Source organism: Trichomycterus rosablanca, chromosome 5 (assembly GCF_030014385.1).
Source record: "Trichomycterus rosablanca isolate fTriRos1 chromosome 5, fTriRos1.hap1, whole genome shotgun sequence".
Classification (NCBI taxonomy): Eukaryota; Metazoa; Chordata; class Actinopteri; order Siluriformes; family Trichomycteridae; genus Trichomycterus; species Trichomycterus rosablanca.
In genome coordinates, this window is record NC_085992.1 from 47,386,462 (window position 1) to 47,405,053 (window position 18,592).

Here is an 18,592-nt window from a genome sequence, read left to right on the forward strand (position 1 = left end):
TGGTGGTGCCTGCATGGAGATGGGGAAGGAGTGCGGTAGAGGGTGTAGCCCACCGTGCTCAGCGCTGTACTGTACTGCACTCGTCAAGTGTAGGTGATAAGATGTTCGATTGCTGTGCACGTGTCGGAGGGGGCGTGGAGCAGCCTCGTCCTCCCCAATCAGGAGCAGGGACCAGCATTAGTGAGAGAATGATTGACGGGTAGAAATTGGATGTGCTAAAGTGGGAGGAAAAACAGTGTGGTTAAAAAAAACAGATTTTGAAAATGAAAACTAGAATAACAGGGTTGTAAATGTGATCAGTCCACTGATTTATTATTTGTAAGGCCAAGGCGGGTTCCTCTGATCTGTCTGTCTCTGTTTCAGGTACACACTGTGGTTTCATCCTGCCACCTGTTCTCATCAGTGTCAGTAACAGCATGTCCATGAGTTTTCAATCTGATGCTCGTCTGGCTGACCGTGGTTTTTCTGCCTCGTGGGAGGCCGTCTATCCAGAGGATATTGCTGGTAAAATTCCTGCTTCTCACACAGACAAATAACTGCATACTCAACCGTTCCTACACTTACCAAATATCCCAACAAAAGTCTTTCTGATGCAGATGGTTATCAAAATTAGTGTCTGTGATCTATGGTCACATCATCACCACATGTAATACTGGTGTTAAAGGGTTCTGTGCTATTTGTGCACTGACATAAATCTTATAAAAAATACAATTGCATATTAGTAAACTAAATAAATGAATATTGAAGCAGGACTTGCATTTTATCTTAGAAGTAATTGAAAAATGTAAAAAAAATTTGCAGAAAATAAAAATTCACAGATCATATTTACAGAGCTTAACCAAAGTAGAACGATACAGTGCCTAAGAAGCCACAGACAAAAAGGGGAAAGAAAAAATAAGGATTGGGCAGCACGGTGGCTCAGTGTGTAGCACTGTAACCTCACTGCAAGAAAGTCCTTGGTTTGATTCCCAGGTGGAGCTGTCCAGGTCTTACATGTTCTCTCTGTGTCTGTGTGGCTTTCCATTGGGAGCTCTGGTTTCCTACAATGTACAATTTCCTTGTCCATGTAAAAAGACATGCAGTCAGTTTAATTGGAGCTACAAATAATGCCCTAGAGAGAGAGAGAGAGAGAGAGAGAGAGGGAGAGAGAGAGAGAGAGAGAGAGTGCGTGTGTGTGTGTGTGTACACCAGCATATATACCAGGTTCATAGTGAAAAATACTTTACAGTTATTTAAAGGTTTTGGCCATAAGCAGGACGTACTGATGACTCTCATCTGACAGCACATTGATTATGGCTGTAAGTGCATCTCTGAATTTGGCTCTAACAGACAGGCTTGGATGCAGTAAACAGATTGATTAAACATAGTTGAGCCGAGATTTTACTTTATAGTCTTTATTGCACAAGCACTGTGGCTTACAGCATCTCTTTCAGGCGTAACTAACGGTGCTCTACCTGCCCTGTCAGAACGCTTGTTATGGAGCTGTATTTCACAGTCATTAGATTATATTATAAATATAGTTGGATTTATTGAATGTGTTTGCCTGCTCCAGCCTCTGAAGACCATTTAAAATTTGCTCTGTCCAGCTAAAGGGTGATCTGTATTCTGCTGATTTAATTCCGCACCAATATCGACCGATTCTGCTATTTCTTCTCTGTGATACAGTGTACTACTACTTAAAATATTATCCTGGTAATTAATAGTTAGATAGAAATACAGTAGTCAGTGCAGCAGATGCTGATAGATCGTGATTATAGTCAGTCCATTTAATGTTTGATTTAGGAAGGTGCTTAAAAAAAGTGGTGGTTTAATGGTTAAGGTACTGAACTATTGATCAAAAGGTTAAGGGTTCTAGCCCAGCCAATGTTAAGCTGCAACTAATTGGCTCCTGGCCAAGGCTTGTAACTGTCAGGATAGATAGATAGATAGATAGATAGATAGATAGATAGATAGATAGATAGATAGATAGATAGATAGATAGATAGATAGATAGATAGATAGATAGATAGATAGATAGATAGATAGATAGATAGATAGATAGTAGGTAGGTAGGTAGGTAGGTAGGTAGATATAGGTATAAGTGTATACAATAGGAGCAATAATATACATTGTTATATGTGTATATCAGAATAAATATTAAATATATATAAAATATCAGATATACAGTGAGGGAAATAAGTATTTGATCCCCTGCTGATTTTGTAAGTTTACCCCCTTACAAAGACTTGAACAGTCTATAATTTTTATGGAAGGTTTATTTTAACAGAGAGAGACAGAATATCAACAAAAAATCCAGAAAAAAAACATTAAATAAAAGTTATAAATTAATTTGTATTTAATTAAAGGAAATAAGTATTTGATCCCCTACCAACCAGCAAGAATTCTGACCCCCACAGACCGGTTATGTGCACAAAAGGCACACAAATTAGTCCTGTCCCTGTATAAAAGACTCCTGTCACAGAATCAGTTTCTTCCGTTCAAATCTCTCGGCCACCATGGGCAAGACCAAAGAGCTATCAAAGGACGTCAGGGACAAGATTGTAGACCTGCACAAGGCTGGAATGGGCTACAAGACCATCAGCAAGAAGCTTGGTGAGAAAGAGACCACTGTTGGTGCGATAATTCGAAAATGGAAGAAATACAAGATCACAGTCAATCGCCCTCACTCTGGAGCTCCATGCAAGATCTCACCTGGTGGGGTAAGAATGATTCTGAGAAAGGTGAGGTCAGTCCAGAATTACACGGGAGGAGCTTGTCAATGATCTCAAGGGAGCTGGGAGCAGAGAAATGCTGGATATGACCCCAAGAACACCATCCCCACTGGGCATTTCTCTGCCTCCAAACACGGCGAGTGGAGTTGATGCCAAAGAGCTAAATTTTGGTCTCATCTGACCATATCACATTCTCCCAAGCTTTCTCTACACACGCGAGACAGATTGATATGGTCAGATGAGACCAAAATTTAGCTCTTTGGCATCAATTTCACTCGCCGTGTTTGGAGGCCAGAGAAATGCCCAGTGGGGATGGTGTTCTTGGGGCCATATCCAGCATTTCTCTGCTCCCAGCTCCCTTGAGATCATTGACAAGCTCCTCCCGTGTAATTCTGGGCTGACCTCACCTTTCTCAGAATCATTCTTACCCCACCAGGTGAGATCTTGCATGGAGCTCCAGAGTGAGGGCGATTGACTGTGATCTTGTATTTCTTCCATTTTCAAATTATCGCACCAACAGTGGTCTCTTTCTCACCAAGCTTCTTGCTGATGGTCTTGTAGCCCATTCCAGCCTTGTGCAGGTCTACAATCTTGTCCCTGACGTCCTTTGATAGCTCTTTGGTCTTGCCCATGGTGGTCGAGAGATTTGAACGGAAGAAACTGATTCTGTGACAGGAGTCTTTTATACAGGGACAGGACTAATTTGTGTGCCTTTTGTGCACATAACCGGTCTGTGGGGGTCAGAACTTGCTGGTTGGTAGGGGATCAAATACTTATTTCCCTTAATTAAATACAAATTAATTTATAACTTTTATTTAATGTTTTTTTTCTGGATTTTTTGTTGATATTCTGTCTCTCTCTGTTAAAATAAACATTCCATAAAAATTATAGACTGTTCAAGTCTTTGTAAGGGGGTAAACTTACAAAATCAGCAGGGGATCAAATACTTATTTCCCTCACTGTAGGTATGAATGAGTATACTAGTAATAATATGCAGATAATAATAATAATAATAAAATAGATGGATGGATGGACGGACGGACGGACAGACCGACAGATAGATAGATAGATAGATAGATAGATAGATAGATAGATAGATAGATAGATAGATAGATAGATAGATGGATGGATGGATGGATGGATGGATGGATGGATGGATGGATGGATGGATGGATGGATGGATGGACGGACGGACAGACCAACAGATAGATAGATGGACAGACAGACAGATAGATGGTTAGATAGATGGATGGATGGACGGACGGACAGACAGATAGTTGACTTGGCCAAAATGTTGGTTTTCTGACGTTCTCTGTGAAACCACTCATGAGCCTGCATTATTCTATGTCTAATCCATAGATCTGCTTTAATCTTTTTATTTTATTCCTCAGAAATTCAAGGTTGTGGGGGTTTCTCTCGCCAGGAGACCGGGGTCATCAAGTCAGAGAACTGGCCCATGAACTACCCCCCCAACAGGGAGTGCATGTGGATGGTGCAGGTGCCTGAGGGCAAAAGCATCACTCTGACATTTACCCATTTTGACGTGGAATCAAAGGACATCCTGCTCGGCCGCTGCCATGACAACGTGGTCATTTATGATGGGTCACATCCCACTGCCAGAAAGTATGGTGAGCAAGGTTTTCACTGCATTGTTAAGTTTTATAAAGAATAAAACAGCATGATCGAAAGTACGTGGACATCTAAATATATTATAGCGATATGAGCCTTTGTATTAGAATCCTACATGAAAAAATAAATGTATCCAGTAAGCAGAAATAATTTGGACATGTTTTATTAACATGTTTCATTTGATAGCTGGAGCTTACTTGCTAAGACCTACACCAATCAGCCATAACATTATGACCACCTCCTTGTTTCTACACTCACTTGTCCATTTTATCAGCTCCACTTAACATATAAAAGCACTTTTAAGTTCTACAATTACTGACTGTAGTCCATCTATTTCTCTGCATACTCTTTTAGCCTGCTTTCACCCTGTTCTTCAATGGTCAGGACTCTCCCAGGACCACCACAGAGCAGGTATTATTTAGGTGGTGGTTCATTCTCAGCACTGCAGTGACACTGACATGGTGGTGGTGTGTTAGTGTGTGTTGTGCTGGTATGAGTGGATCAGACACAGCAGCGCTGCTGGAGTTTTTAAACACCTCACTGTCACTGCTGGACTGAGAATCGTCCACTAACCAAAAATATCCAGCCAACAGCGCCCCATGGGCAGCATCCTGTGACCACTGATGAAGGTTTAGAAGATGACCGACTCAAACAGCAGCAATAGATGAACGATCATCTCTGACTTTACATCTACAAGGTGGACCAACTAGGTAGGAGTGTCTAATAGAGTGGACAGTGAGTGGACACGGTATTTAAAAACTCCAGCAGCGCTGCTGTGTCTGATCCACTCATACCAGCACAACACACACTAACACACCACCACCATGTCAGTGTCACTGCAGTGCTGAGAATGATATTAAAACTGTATTTAGAAAAACAGATGGACTACAGTCAGTAATTGTAGAGCTACAAAGTGTTTATGGTAAGTGGAGCTGATAAAATGGACAGTGAGTGTAGAAACAGGGAGGTGGTCATAATGTTATGCTAATTGGTGTGTGTATATATATACAGTATGTAGCTTTATATAATTTTATATGTATTTAAATTCATTATATTCATTACATATTGAGACCAGAAAATATCATTTTGTCTATCCCAGTGCACCCAATAGAGAATTGTAGATAATCAAGCAACTATACTATCTTTGTTTAAATGTCTTCTCTCGACTTCTCTACCATCTAATGAGGGTTTTCTTACTGAAGTCTGTGTGTTTTCTGTATTACAGGTCCCTACTGTGGTAACAGTATCCCTTCAGTGATCAAAACAACCAGTAACATGCTGGTGATGCGCTTTCATGTTGACTTATTTATGGAGGAGAAAGGGTTTAGAGCATACTGGAGCACAGATCCCACACTGCCTGCTCCCACTGAACCCCCTGTACCACCCAACCCATGGGATGACATCACTATCGGTAAGGCCGTAACCAGTTCATCTGTCTATAAATGTGGTGGGAGATACACCAACCAGGCATAACATTATGAGCACTGACAGGTGAAGTGAATAACACTGATTATATCTTCATCACGGCACCTGTTAGTGGGGGGGATATATTAAGCAGCAAGTGAACATTTTATCCTCAAAGTTGATGTGTTAGAAGAAGGAAGAATTAAGGAAGAGTGGTAAACCGGCGACAGGGTCATGGGTGCCCAAGGCTCATTGATGCACGTGGGAACAAAGGCTGGCCCGTGTGGTCTGATCCAACAGACGAGCTCCTGTAGCTCAAATTGCTGAAGAAGTTAATGTTGGTTCTGATAGAAAGGTGTCAGAATACACAGAGCATCACAGTTACAGGGCTGTTTTGGCAGCACAAGGGGGACCAACACAATATTAGGAAGGTGGTCATAATGTTATGCCTGATCGGTGTATATCAGGTGGATAAATCATTAGAAATGAGCAAGGCCCTTAACCTTCAAATGCTTGGACATACTGTGACAGAACTGAATGTTGCTTTGGATCAGCGTCTGCTAAATTCTGAAAGTGTAAATGTAAAAATTAGCTTAGACCTCTTAGTAGTGAAACATAATCAAGAAGAAAAATGCCTTATGCATGTACAGTAGAATTAAATTATTTTCCCGCATATCCCAGGATGTTTGGAAGCAGGGGTCAGAGCGCGGGGTCAGCCATTATACAGCCCCTGGAGCAGGCAGGGTTAAGGGCGCAACAGTGGCTGCATTAGCAGAGCCTGGATTTAAACCAACAATCAAAGCTCTACCCACTAGGCTACCACTGTCCCAAGACAGTAGAGGTGCCTCCACCTGGTGTGAATTACTAATCACTGAGAAACTGAGACTGGAAACTAGTGGTGGGCGGATCGATCCAAATATTATCGATACCAACGTTGGTATCAGAATCGGGTCGATTCTAGAGATGTACTTCATTTCAGTTTTTTCTCCACTACATTCAGTACGTTCCTCCTGTTTTATCCAAAAGTAGTTGTGTGTGTGTGTGTGTGTGTGTGTGTGTGTGTGTGTGTGTGTACACACTTTGCTCCTCCTGCTCTGCTGTGTTTTACTGTCGTGCCGTCACGTGACTAAGTGACACAATACATACAGCAGTGAGAGGCAAAAAGAAACATTTGTTCTTCGGTTATAATGTTGTACTGTACTTTGTTTTAAGCCAGATAAGAAGTGCAGTGAAAGTAATAAATTTAGTTTTATTATATTATACACAAAAAACTTTTACTGAAAAAAAAAAAAGAATGGACGTTCTTTACTATTTTCTGTACTTTATTTTACAGGAAGCCAGAGAGTGCAGTGAGAGTAGGAATTCTGTTTTCTTATTATATAATTGTTTCTGAACAAAAACCCCAGACTTCATTAAAGTTTATTATATTAATAAAATTACTTTTTATTCACCTACAAACTGTTGTGGGTTTTCACATGTCCATGATTAACTAATGAACACAATCATTTATTAGTCAAAGCATATTGATGATACATTCACCTCATAAATCATGACTCACTGCTGTTCCCTACATGAAAGTAAATAAACTGCTTTATAAGTAAAAAGTATCGGTATCGGATCGGTATCGGATCGGTATCGGATCGATATCGGCGATACTGGCCCTGTATTTACTTGGTATCAGATCGATAACAAATTTTGCAGTATCGCACACCACTACTGGAAACTACACTGTGAATCTTCTGTACCTCAATGCCCCCCTACTGGCCAATTAATGGCAAGGCAGGTTAGCAATATATTGTAATCCATGCCCCCTGCTAGTCTATATGGAAGCTCGGCTCATTAAAATGTAGTTATGCAGTAAGTTCCTCAAGTCCTTTAACCTTCTTACATGATCCTAAAACCTTGTCTGAGGTTATTATTAATTTATTTATCTTTATTTAACCAGGCAAGACATTAAGAATAAGTTCTTATTTACAATGACTGCATGTCAGGTGCCAAGAAGCACTTGTGGAAAGAAGAAAACAAGGAAGAGAGGGACAAAGGGAAAAGAAAGCAAAAAGAAGAGAGAAATATCACAACACATTAGATAGAACAATTGCAATTATCATTAAATACGTCTTTGATTAAATGCTTCAGAGCAGCAACAGAAATGAGAATGTCTAGTTTTAGTTTAGTGAGATTTTAGTCATTGCAAACTGAAATGATAACTGCCCGAAGAGTGTACTGGATTTTACTTGATATATTGTGAGGACCTTGTATTATCCTAGGGTTCTTCAAAAAGTTTCCGCACTCTTTTTGAGAACAAATTAAATCACCTTAAAGCTTCTTTGAGCATCCAAAAGGGTGGAAATCAGATGCTGCTAAATCCAAACTATAAGCGTCTCTCAGTCTCTCAAACACAACCAATTACTACTCCTCGCACCCTCACCACTTCCAACCAAAATAAAAAAGATCCTTTGTACTTGGCCAGACACCGGCTGAATTAGATAAGGGGGAGAGTAACCAAAAAAAGTTTTGTGAATGAACATGAACCAGTGGATATTACGACGCATATGCAAAGATGGCCATTAGTGGTGTGCGATACTGCAAAATTTGGTATCGATCCGATACCAAGTAACTACAGGGCCAGTATCGCTGATATCGATCCGATACCGATACTTTTTAATAATTAAGGTAGATGCATCATCAGATTGCTAAATCTCAATGAATTTTCATGACCTTTAAGTGTATTATTGTAATAACTACATTTTTGTAAGTAGCTGCTCTCAGTAGGGTTATAAATAAATTCAGTTGTTTAAAGCGGTTAGATTTCTTGTTTCTGGTGCTTTACTTTCTCACAATGTTATTATCATGGCGTATCACCACCAAGCAGCTAACTCATACCACATAGTTGTGTTTGCTGGGTGAATACATTTGTAGATTTTTAATAGTGACTGAATATACTGTATGTGTCCTTGTTAATTTCGATGCTATTCTGTTTACATTTATAAGCACAAAGTCAAAAGAAACACGGAATAACAGCTTTATGTAATAACAGTCCGTACTTTATGTACAGATAGTTTACACTATTATTTCCATAAAATCGCCCCCATTTCTGTATCTGCAAAGCAAAGTATTCAAAAACTTACAATCTTCCAATGCCTACCAACGTACTGATGTCTGTTAGGATTATAACAGTGTGACGGTACCACAACAAAACACAGCAGAGCAGGAGGGGAGGAGCAAGTTGAGCATGTAAGATGTGAGAGGAGCGAGTCTGTACAGACATGGTCTTTACTTTCTGACGAAATGGGAGAAACGTGCTGAATGTAGCAGAGAAAAAGTAAAACTAAAGTATCGATCTCATCACACTAGTATCCATCCAATACCAATACCAACGTTGGTATCGATAATATTGATATTTGGATCAATCCGCCCACCACTAATGGCCATTTAACCAGGGAGTACAGAGAGCAATGGTGTGTTTTATAGGGGGCTTTGGTGGCAAATCGAATAGCTGGATTATTCAGTATACCTGGTGTCCCCATATAAACAGGGCTAGTTTGGTTATTCCTATTAAAAAGTACACAAATCAAGCCGCTCAGGTGGCACAGCGGTAGACTACGCTAGCACACCAGAACTGGGATTTCGAATACATCAGATCAAATCTCAGCTCTGCCATCCAGCTGGGCTGGGCGGCTATATGAACAACGATTGGCTGCTGTTCAACCAAGGGGGGAGCCGGATAGGGACTTCATAACTTATGCAATTACGACCTCTGCTGGCTGATTGATGGCATCTGCACAGAGTAGAGGAGTAATGTGTTGATCAGGGTGTGGCTCTCCATACACAGGGCTTATTCGCATATGAACTCACCTCGTGCAGGTGAAAAGATGCAGTCGGCTACTGCACACGTGTCGGATGGGGCGTGTGCCAGTTCGCTATCCTCAATCAGGGCAGGGGTCAGCACCAGTAGAGAGAAGGCATAACGCAATTGGGTAAAAATTGGACACGCTAAAAATCGGGAGAAAAAGAGAGAAAATGCAAGTACACAAATCAGTGGTTTCCCAGTGTCACCCATTGTCCAGGGGATTTCGACGAACTGTTGGGTCTTCTTCCCCGCCCAGTTAAGAAGTCAAATTTAAGGTATTTTAGGTACAAACAGGCATGTTCCAATTATGTTAGTCACAAAACAGTGGAAGAAATAAGTGAAAGCCTGACATGACATGACATGACATACATTTCCCTTACAGTGCAAGTAAACAAGTCCTACAGTTATTTCAGCTGTAGTATTTTATTAAGCTGTCTTCACTAGAAGGATTTATGATGCTGCCTTCAAATTTCTCTGAGCTTACAGTACAGCTGTGTTATAATGACTTATAATGTGCCAACCATTGCCTGGGGTCCACTGAAATAAATACTAAGATTAATACAACCTGGAAATCTGGTCCTAAACCCTCTGACCTTTCAGTTTATTTCTCTTCTACAGATTGGCCAAAAACATGTGGCAAGCCAACGATCCCGCCTATGGTGAACACTCGCATAGTAAATGGTGAACCAGCCAAAGCTCACTCCTGGCCCTGGCAAGTGTCCATGCAGGTAAAACCAAAGTCTTTAAAATCAACTCCTAAACACCTCACAAGTGAAGCGGCGTTCTCAGCACACGTTAATGTAACAGGATTATACAGAGACAGGATACAGGATATACAGTACAGGCCAAAAGTTTGGACACACCAGCCAAAAGTTTGGACACACCTTCGCTTCAATGTTTTTTCTTGATTATTTTTATTTTCTACATTGTAGATTAATACTGAAGACATCCAAACTATGAAGAATTATGTAGTGAACCAAAAAGTGTTAAACAAACCAGAATATGTTTTATATTTTACCAACTCTACCTCTGCACAACCCAACTGATGGTCTCAAACACATTAAAAAAGCAACAAATTCCAAAAATTCACTCTAGACAAGGCACAAACATTCATTGAAAACCGTTCCAGGTGGAAACCTAATAAAGCTGGTTGAGAAAATTTCAAAGAGTGTGCAAATCTGTCATTAAAGCAAAAGATGGCTACTTTGAAGAATCTAAAATATAAAACATATTCTGGTTTGTTTAACACTTTTTTGTTTACTACATAATTCCATATGTGTTCCTTCATAGTTTGGATGTCTTTAGTATTAATCTACAATGTAGAAAATTAAAAAAAAATTAAGAGAAACCACAGGAATGAGAAGGTGTGTCCAAACTTTTGGCCTGTACTGTACATTCAGATAAGCTGAAGTCATCATGCATTAATCATTTTACACACAAATAATCAGCAGAACCAGATTAAAATGATTATTCAGGCAGTTTGATTGTCGGTCAGCTATGGTCCACTAATGTTTCTGAAAAACCTTTGAAGACGGCAGATATTCTCGAGAATCCTTAAACTCCACTTGATTTCTGGAACAACATTTCTTCGACATTTCATATGTGTGCTGCATAAAACATAAAGCAGGGATTGTTCTATAGTGAGTTGGAGGTTAATAAATATTTTTTGCAATGCAGCGTTGGTGTTTTATAGAGAACGGTAAGGTCAGAAATACTGTAAAACTTGTGTGTGTACCGATGTATTCTGATATAAACTATATTATGCCCCTGTCCCACCTTTTTACAACTTCTCCCCTGCATTTCCCCTCACACCGTATCTTGCGTTCTTATCGGCTGTTCGACACCACACTCGTTGCCAATCGGGCAACTCAGATCCAGATATTCGACAAGCTAGAAATCTCGCTTCAGTCGGCGAGCCACTCGGATCGAGTTGTTGGGTAGTTCACACTTAGAGATTGAGAGCCGAGTTTCGATCGCTGTCGAGCGAAAATCAGGTAAAAAATCGTGTCGTGTGAACTAGGCATGAGCCATTTAAGCAGGGTGGTACAGCATGTCATTATGGTGCAACACAGCTTCAAGACTGCAGGTTCAGTTTGAATCCCTAACTCTGGTTATTGTCTGTGTAGATAACATGTTCATACAAAAGAAATACAATTATTTTCTTCCAGTACAGAATTTCTCTACCACTTTTCCAAAAACACTATAGTCGGCACTATAGTAGAGATGGCTTGGCATCTTGTCCATGATATTCCTGCGTTGTGTCCAGTGTTTTCCTGGAATCAGGATGAAGAATAAAAGCAGTTAGTGAAAATCAGGGCAGCTATAGCGTTGAGCAAGGCCCTAAACCCTCAATTGCTTAGATTGTATACTGTCACAGTACTGTAAGTCACTTTGGATAAAAGCATCTGCTAAATGCCTAAAATGTAAATGTAAAATAAAAATGACATAATTGTGAGAGAAGTTTTGATGAGAGAAATTTTCCAAAATCCGAAACTTATTATTACTATTAATATTATAAGTATTATTAGCATTAACATTAAAGTAGGTGCTCCAGTTATCCAGTCACCAAAAAAAATTAAAGACAGATAAAATCTCAAGACATCCAAGTGTATTTGAACTTGTTTTTATTGTAATTAGAGAACATTTCTATTACTACAAACATCATCAACCAGTCATTCTGCACCACGTTTCTGAGCTGCCACACTGGATCACTATAATTTATCACACGTTAATGCCATGACAACTTCCCAGCAATGTAATAAGCACGACCAGCCATTTTTGTGTTTGTGCACTTTCAGTAGTGTGTTCTTGACTGTTTATTTATTCATTTATTCATTTGAATGATATTTTTTGTGTGTTTGTTTAAAAGGTTTGGCCTGAATCGTATCCAACACCCTCTTTCTTCCACACATGTGGTGGAACACTCATCCATAAGAACTGGGTTTTGACAGCTGCACACTGTTTTATCAGGTACAATCTAATATCCGACATCAATATTTTACACTAGCTGATCTTAAGAATAGCGAGCAGTATGTACTAGCACAAAGCTATTATTGCTAACGGGTGTATAAAAATACCATGTAAATTGTATGCCCTTTCCCATCCAGCATGATTATGCCCCAGATCAGATACACTACATGGTCAAAAGTATGTGGACACACCTCCTAATGACAGAATTGAGTTGTTTCTGCCACATTCATTGCAAACAGGTGCATCAAAAATTAAAAGTTAAATGCTGTGCTTTTACCATTTTGCCGACAGAAATTCCCTGTTCTTATACAGCATGATTACACCCCTGAGAACTAGGCAAGGTCTATAAAGACATGATTTGACTAAATGTGTGCAAAGAAGTTACAGTTGCCTTCACAGAACCCTCGTCTTAACCCAACCAAACATGTTTGGGATGAAAGCGAAACAGTGGATGATATTATAACTTTGCTCATATAGTGATCCATTAGAGGCCCCACTTTGCATCTTGCAGGACTTAAATGATCTGCTGCTGACATTGTGGTGCCATATAACACAGGCCAATGTCAGAGGTGCTGTGGAGTCCATGCTTTGAAGGGTCAGAACTGTTTTGGTGAGATGAGGTGGACCTATGCAGTATTAGGCAGGTGATTTTGAAGTATGTGGATAGCAAAACATATGTTTGTTGAAAAGCCATTTCAAAACAATGGGCATAAATGTAGAGTTGACCCGAAGGTAACATCCTCGACTTGTCTGAGAAAGCTTTTCACAAGATTTTGAAGTGTGTTTGCAACAATTTGTGCTTATTCAGTCAAAAGAGCGTTTGTGAGGTCAGGCACTGTTGTGATAATTGGCTCATGATTCCATCTATGTTCACTGGGGTTTAGATCAGGGTTCTGTGAAGTTCCAACTCAACAAACTCTTGTCACTCAATCAAACTATGTCTAAATGGGCATTTTACCTTTATGTCTTATGGCAGGGGTGCCCAATACATCGATCGCAATCTACCAGTCAATCGCACAGTGCACGCTGGTAGATTGCGCCTCATTTAAACAGGTCAAAGTGATTGACATAAAATGTGGCCACTGTTTCCTTAATTTGTGGTTTGTTACCACAGCTACATCTCAGCCCGCCTAGAGTACCGCAAATTTAGAACGTTTTCATTTATTAGTAGCTGGTTTGCACCATTTTTGCATTTTTCCTTTTGTAACCTACACTAATTGTGAAGATGATTGCACAACCAAGAACAAAGAAACCGATTCAGGCAAGAACACTGCAGAGATGCTGTTTCATTCATATGTAGAGGAAGCTGACGAAGAATATTCAGATCTTATACATACATAAATTGTAACCCTACAATCAGACATTCATATGAAGTCTATGGCCTCTACTGGACAATTTTGGAACTTGCTGGATGAGAAAAAATATCCAACATAATAAAATGTGCCACATATTTGACAGTATTTTTGGATCAACCTGCTTGTGTGAATCAGCCTTTTTCAACATGAAACTAATTTAGTCTAAATATCGGTCCACTCTTACTGATGAACACGTGGAAGCTGCTTGAGAATCAGCAGCTACTGTCCAGACTACATAAACCTGACTGACACCATTCAGTATAAATCATCAGAATGAGGTTGGTGTGATTTTTCAGCTGCTTCCCCTGTAATGCTGGATATCAATATAGGAACTGAAGCACATTTAATTAAGCTACTAAGCCAACCTTTTAAAAAGTAGATCATGATGACCCATCAACTGAAATAGTAGATCTCAAGTCACAAAAGTGTGGGCACTCCTGTCTTATGGACATGTGAACAGGGCTGGGAAAAAAAGGGCTGTCCCCAATTTGTTTTCACAAATGTTAAAACAATATATTTTTCATATAATAGATGTTATACTACTGTAAACAATGAGTGGCTGAAACAGCTGAACTTAATAAGTAGAAAGGGTGTCCATAGATTTTTGACATAGTGTACATGTGTGTTAATGACTGTGTGTGTGTGACTGGGCACGTCTCTCCTCTACAGGTATGCAGATCAGCTGCAGAGATGGCAGATGTGCCTGGGCAAACACAACCTGACCCATTCAGAGCCGACTGAGCAGTGCTACAGTGTGCTTGGCATCTATCGGCATGAGGGCTTCAGGTACCCCACCGTTCCCACTGTGGAGTTTGACATTGCCCTGGTGCGCCTGGACGGAGAGGTCACCAGCACCGATCACATCGACTTTGCCTGTCTGCCCTCCGCTGATGAGGAACTTCCTGGAGGAAAGAAATGCTACGCTACGGGCTGGGGAGACGAGACGGGTATGTAGAGCTAAAACACTGTCACTACAAATGAGTTTTCAAACGTATAAATACAGATCTGACCTGAAGTGAAATTTAGACAGTCACCAGTGCCCAAACATCACATGATCATGAACATAGATCAAGACATTTTTCTCTCTGATCACCTCACGTATAAGAACTCTTGAGGTGTTACAGTGCCACCTGCTGGTCAGTGCGGATTCTCAAACTCAAAACCAGCTTTATTGGCATGACAAATAAGGACGTTTGTATTTCCAAACTCAGTTACAGAGAAAACAATAAGATAACAATAAGAAAGAACAAATATATACAAAACTACAACGGTGCATTATCGCCACTGTAAAAAATATTTGTAAGTTTTAATTTCGAGAATAAAGTTGTATAAATTCCGATTTTGAGATTAAAGTCAAAATATTCGGATAATAAAGTAGAAATATTATGAAAATAAAGTCGAAATTATTTCGAGATTAAAGTCTAAATGGTTATGAGAATAAAGTTGAAATATTATGGCCAAAGAGTGAGCAGCCATTGTGGGCTTGTCAGTTCAGAGAAGCACAGGTCTCAGGGTCTGTCAGTTGCTATGGCCATAATATTTCGACTTTTATCTCGTAATCATTTCGACTTTAATCTCGTAATTATTTTGACTTTAATCTCGTAATTATTTCGACTTTAATCTGATTATATTTCAACTTTAATCTCGTAATTATTTTGACTTTAATCTCGTAATTATTCAGACTTTAATCTCGTAATTATTTTGACTTTAATCTCATAATATTTCGACTTTAATCTTGTAATTATTTTGACTTTAATCTTGTAATTATTTTGACTTTAATCTCGTAATTATTTTGACTTTAATCTCATATTTAGTTTGACTTTAATCTCGTAATTATTATAAATCGAAAATTATACGACTTTATTCTCAAAATCGAAACTTTAAAAAAAAAAAATTTCTTTAACGTGGCCCTAATACGTCGTCGTACAAAACAGTTGCAGGTGCAAAAAATAAAATACAATTATAATCAGAATCAGGCTTTATTGGCCAAGTATGCTTACACATACAAGGAATTTGTTTTTGGTTACACAGATGCTTGCAGTGCATTAAAAATACAATACAGACAATCTTATTCACACAGCTCACTCTCTCCCTAACACACACATTCATACCTGTAAACATAGAAGACATTGTAAACAGTTCAAAAACAGTGTAATAAAAACAGTGTAATAAAAACACAAATAATAACAATAAAAATAATAACATTTACACTTATGAGGTAGTAATAAACGTTTGTTGTGTGCGTGTGTGTGTGTGTGTGTGTTAGACATGGTCACCCACTGTCCCTCACCAGGTGGCAGTGTGTGTGTAGAGTGCTGCTAGTGTACAGCTCTCTCAGTGCTCCCCCAGTAGGTGTCGGGGTCTGGGAGGGAGTTAAATTTGGGGAAGAATTGGGACCGGATGTGGTGGTACTTGGTACACTGGGTGAGGAAGTGCAGCTCCGTCTCTACTGTACTGAGAGGGCAGTAATGATACGACCAGGTCGTGTGCGTCTGTACCTCGTCAAGGTGTTTCTTAATTTAGGGTTGGATGCTGTGCTCAGATCATCTGCTGCACTGTAGTGTCTGTTTAGGGCCAAATAACAAATAACAAACCGCATTTTACTCTGCACTTTAGTTTTAGTTTTCCAATTATTCAGATATTTAATTCTGAGTTTTTGTGTAATTTGGTTTCTTTCTTTCTTTGTGATCAGGTAACTCCACAGCTCCTAAAGTGGCCGAGACTCTGAACCAGGTGGCTCTTCCTGTGGTTCCTTATGATACCTGTAAGAGAATGGATTACTGGTGGTTCCAGGTCAAGCCCTCGATGATCTGCTGTGGATACACTCTACCTGACGAGCTCAAGTCTGTGTGTCAGGTGTGTATGCACACTGCATCATTATCATAAAACATTTAGGACAAAAGTATCAACCTTAACTGTTTCTAGTCCACAAAGGGTACATTTACATTATATAAGCTTATAAACTTAGTTTAGACTTTTGGCACATACAGTATTCATGTTAATGTCTTGATTATTTTACATTATGATAGTCAGTGACCTGTAGGGATGTAACGATGCACCACAAGAAGGTTAAAAATCGATTCACATGTGTAACAATTAAAATTGTTTTACATGTAAAATGAACAGCAGAGGGCACTGGTGCTATTCACCTAGCCTGGTTGACGTCACTACAGGGTTGCCAGGTTTTGAATTTTCCAGTAACATTTATTTATGTGAGGATACTTTCTTCCTTACCTTCTTTTTTTTCCCTTTTTCTCCCCCTTTAGCACATCCAATTGTTCAATTTGCATTGTGCTTCCTCTCTGTCTATGCCGAACCCTGCCCTGACCCATAACCCATATCCCCTCCAACATATGAGCAGCAAGCAGGATGCATTTTGCCACCCACACATTTTATGAGTTTGGTGCCACCTAGCGTTGCATGCGGAGAGACACACCCTAAGGGCACTCTTCCTCATCCCTGTGCAGGTGCCTCTAATCAGCAGACAGAGGTCGTAATCGCATTCTGACAGAGAGAGACCCACATCCGGTTCTTTGTCCCGCCCCCCAACTGAGCAACCGGCCAATCATTGCTCATACAGCCACTCGGCTTCAAACTGGGGAAGCAGAGCTGGATTCAATACGGTGTATCTGGAATCCAGCTCTGGTTGCAGCGTGTGTTTTTTACCGCTGCACCACCTGAGCGGCTTACTTTCTTATTTATTTAATGTGGGATTTATTTCATTTCAGTTTTTGTTCTGCATAGTTTGTACCTACCTCAAAAATAAAAGGACATTCATTATTTAGATAAATAAAACATAAGCACAAATACAGTATTTTATTTTATTTAGAAATAATAAAAGGAAACTTTGTCATAATTTGTCTTCAATTTTATTTTGTTTAAAAAAATCGGGAAAACATTGTATAGTGAACCCAGTGGGTAGAGTGTATCGTTACATCCCTAGTGACCTGCATTGAATGTTATTGTGAGCAAACTCCAAACTAAGAAAAAAACAAAAACAAAACTCAATTATAGTCTGAAATGTGTAATGTTGTAATTATATTTTTATCATTTTATTTAGCAAGAAAATGAAATGTTTATGATTATGATTAATAAACATTGGGCAACGGTGGGCAGTTGTAGCCTTATGGTTAAAGTACTGGACTAGTTAGCAGATGGTTGATGGTTCAAACACCACCACTGCCAGGTTGCAACTGTTGGGCTCTTGAGCAAGGCCCTTAACGCTCATATTTCATTCATTCATATTCATTTATTTTTTGTTTACGGCTTAATGTCCACGTCATTTGCATTTGATGAGTTTGGTGTTGAGAAACTTCACACCTGTGGACCTCCTTCCTACTGAACACCTTTGGGAAACTGCAACATCAATCATGAGCCGGCCTTCCTGTTCAACATCAATATCTTACCTCACACTAATGTAATCCTGTTTATGACGAGGACACAAATACCCACATAAACACTGTTAATACAAAGCCTTTCTATAAGAATGGCGTCTGTTAAAGACACAAAGTGTTTGTGTGTGTGTAGATGCTTAGCCAGTCTGATATAATGCTATTTTAACCTTGTATGGTGTTTGGGTCCACACATTTATATTACACATGTGTTGTTCGGGTCCACTGGAGTCGCAGGTATAGAAGTGTGTCCCTTTACTCTCCCCTGCTACAACATGTCCT

General features: G+C 39.6%; 1 protein-coding gene across 1 annotated transcript in view; it reads left to right on the forward strand.

The window, feature by feature from the left end:
- Positions 1-18,592, forward strand: part of zgc:154142 (uncharacterized protein LOC555481 homolog) — a 50,669-nt gene that overhangs the window by 23,964 nt on the left and 8,113 nt on the right. Inside the window, exons 9-15 of the mRNA XM_062995292.1 lie at positions 364-504; positions 4,103-4,339; positions 5,566-5,751; positions 10,213-10,322; positions 12,464-12,564; positions 14,589-14,866; positions 16,612-16,775. Coding sequence (XP_062851362.1) covers positions 364-504; positions 4,103-4,339; positions 5,566-5,751; positions 10,213-10,322; positions 12,464-12,564; positions 14,589-14,866; positions 16,612-16,775 — 1,217 coding nt within the window. The remainder of the gene's footprint in view (positions 1-363; positions 505-4,102; positions 4,340-5,565; positions 5,752-10,212; positions 10,323-12,463; positions 12,565-14,588; positions 14,867-16,611; positions 16,776-18,592) is intronic.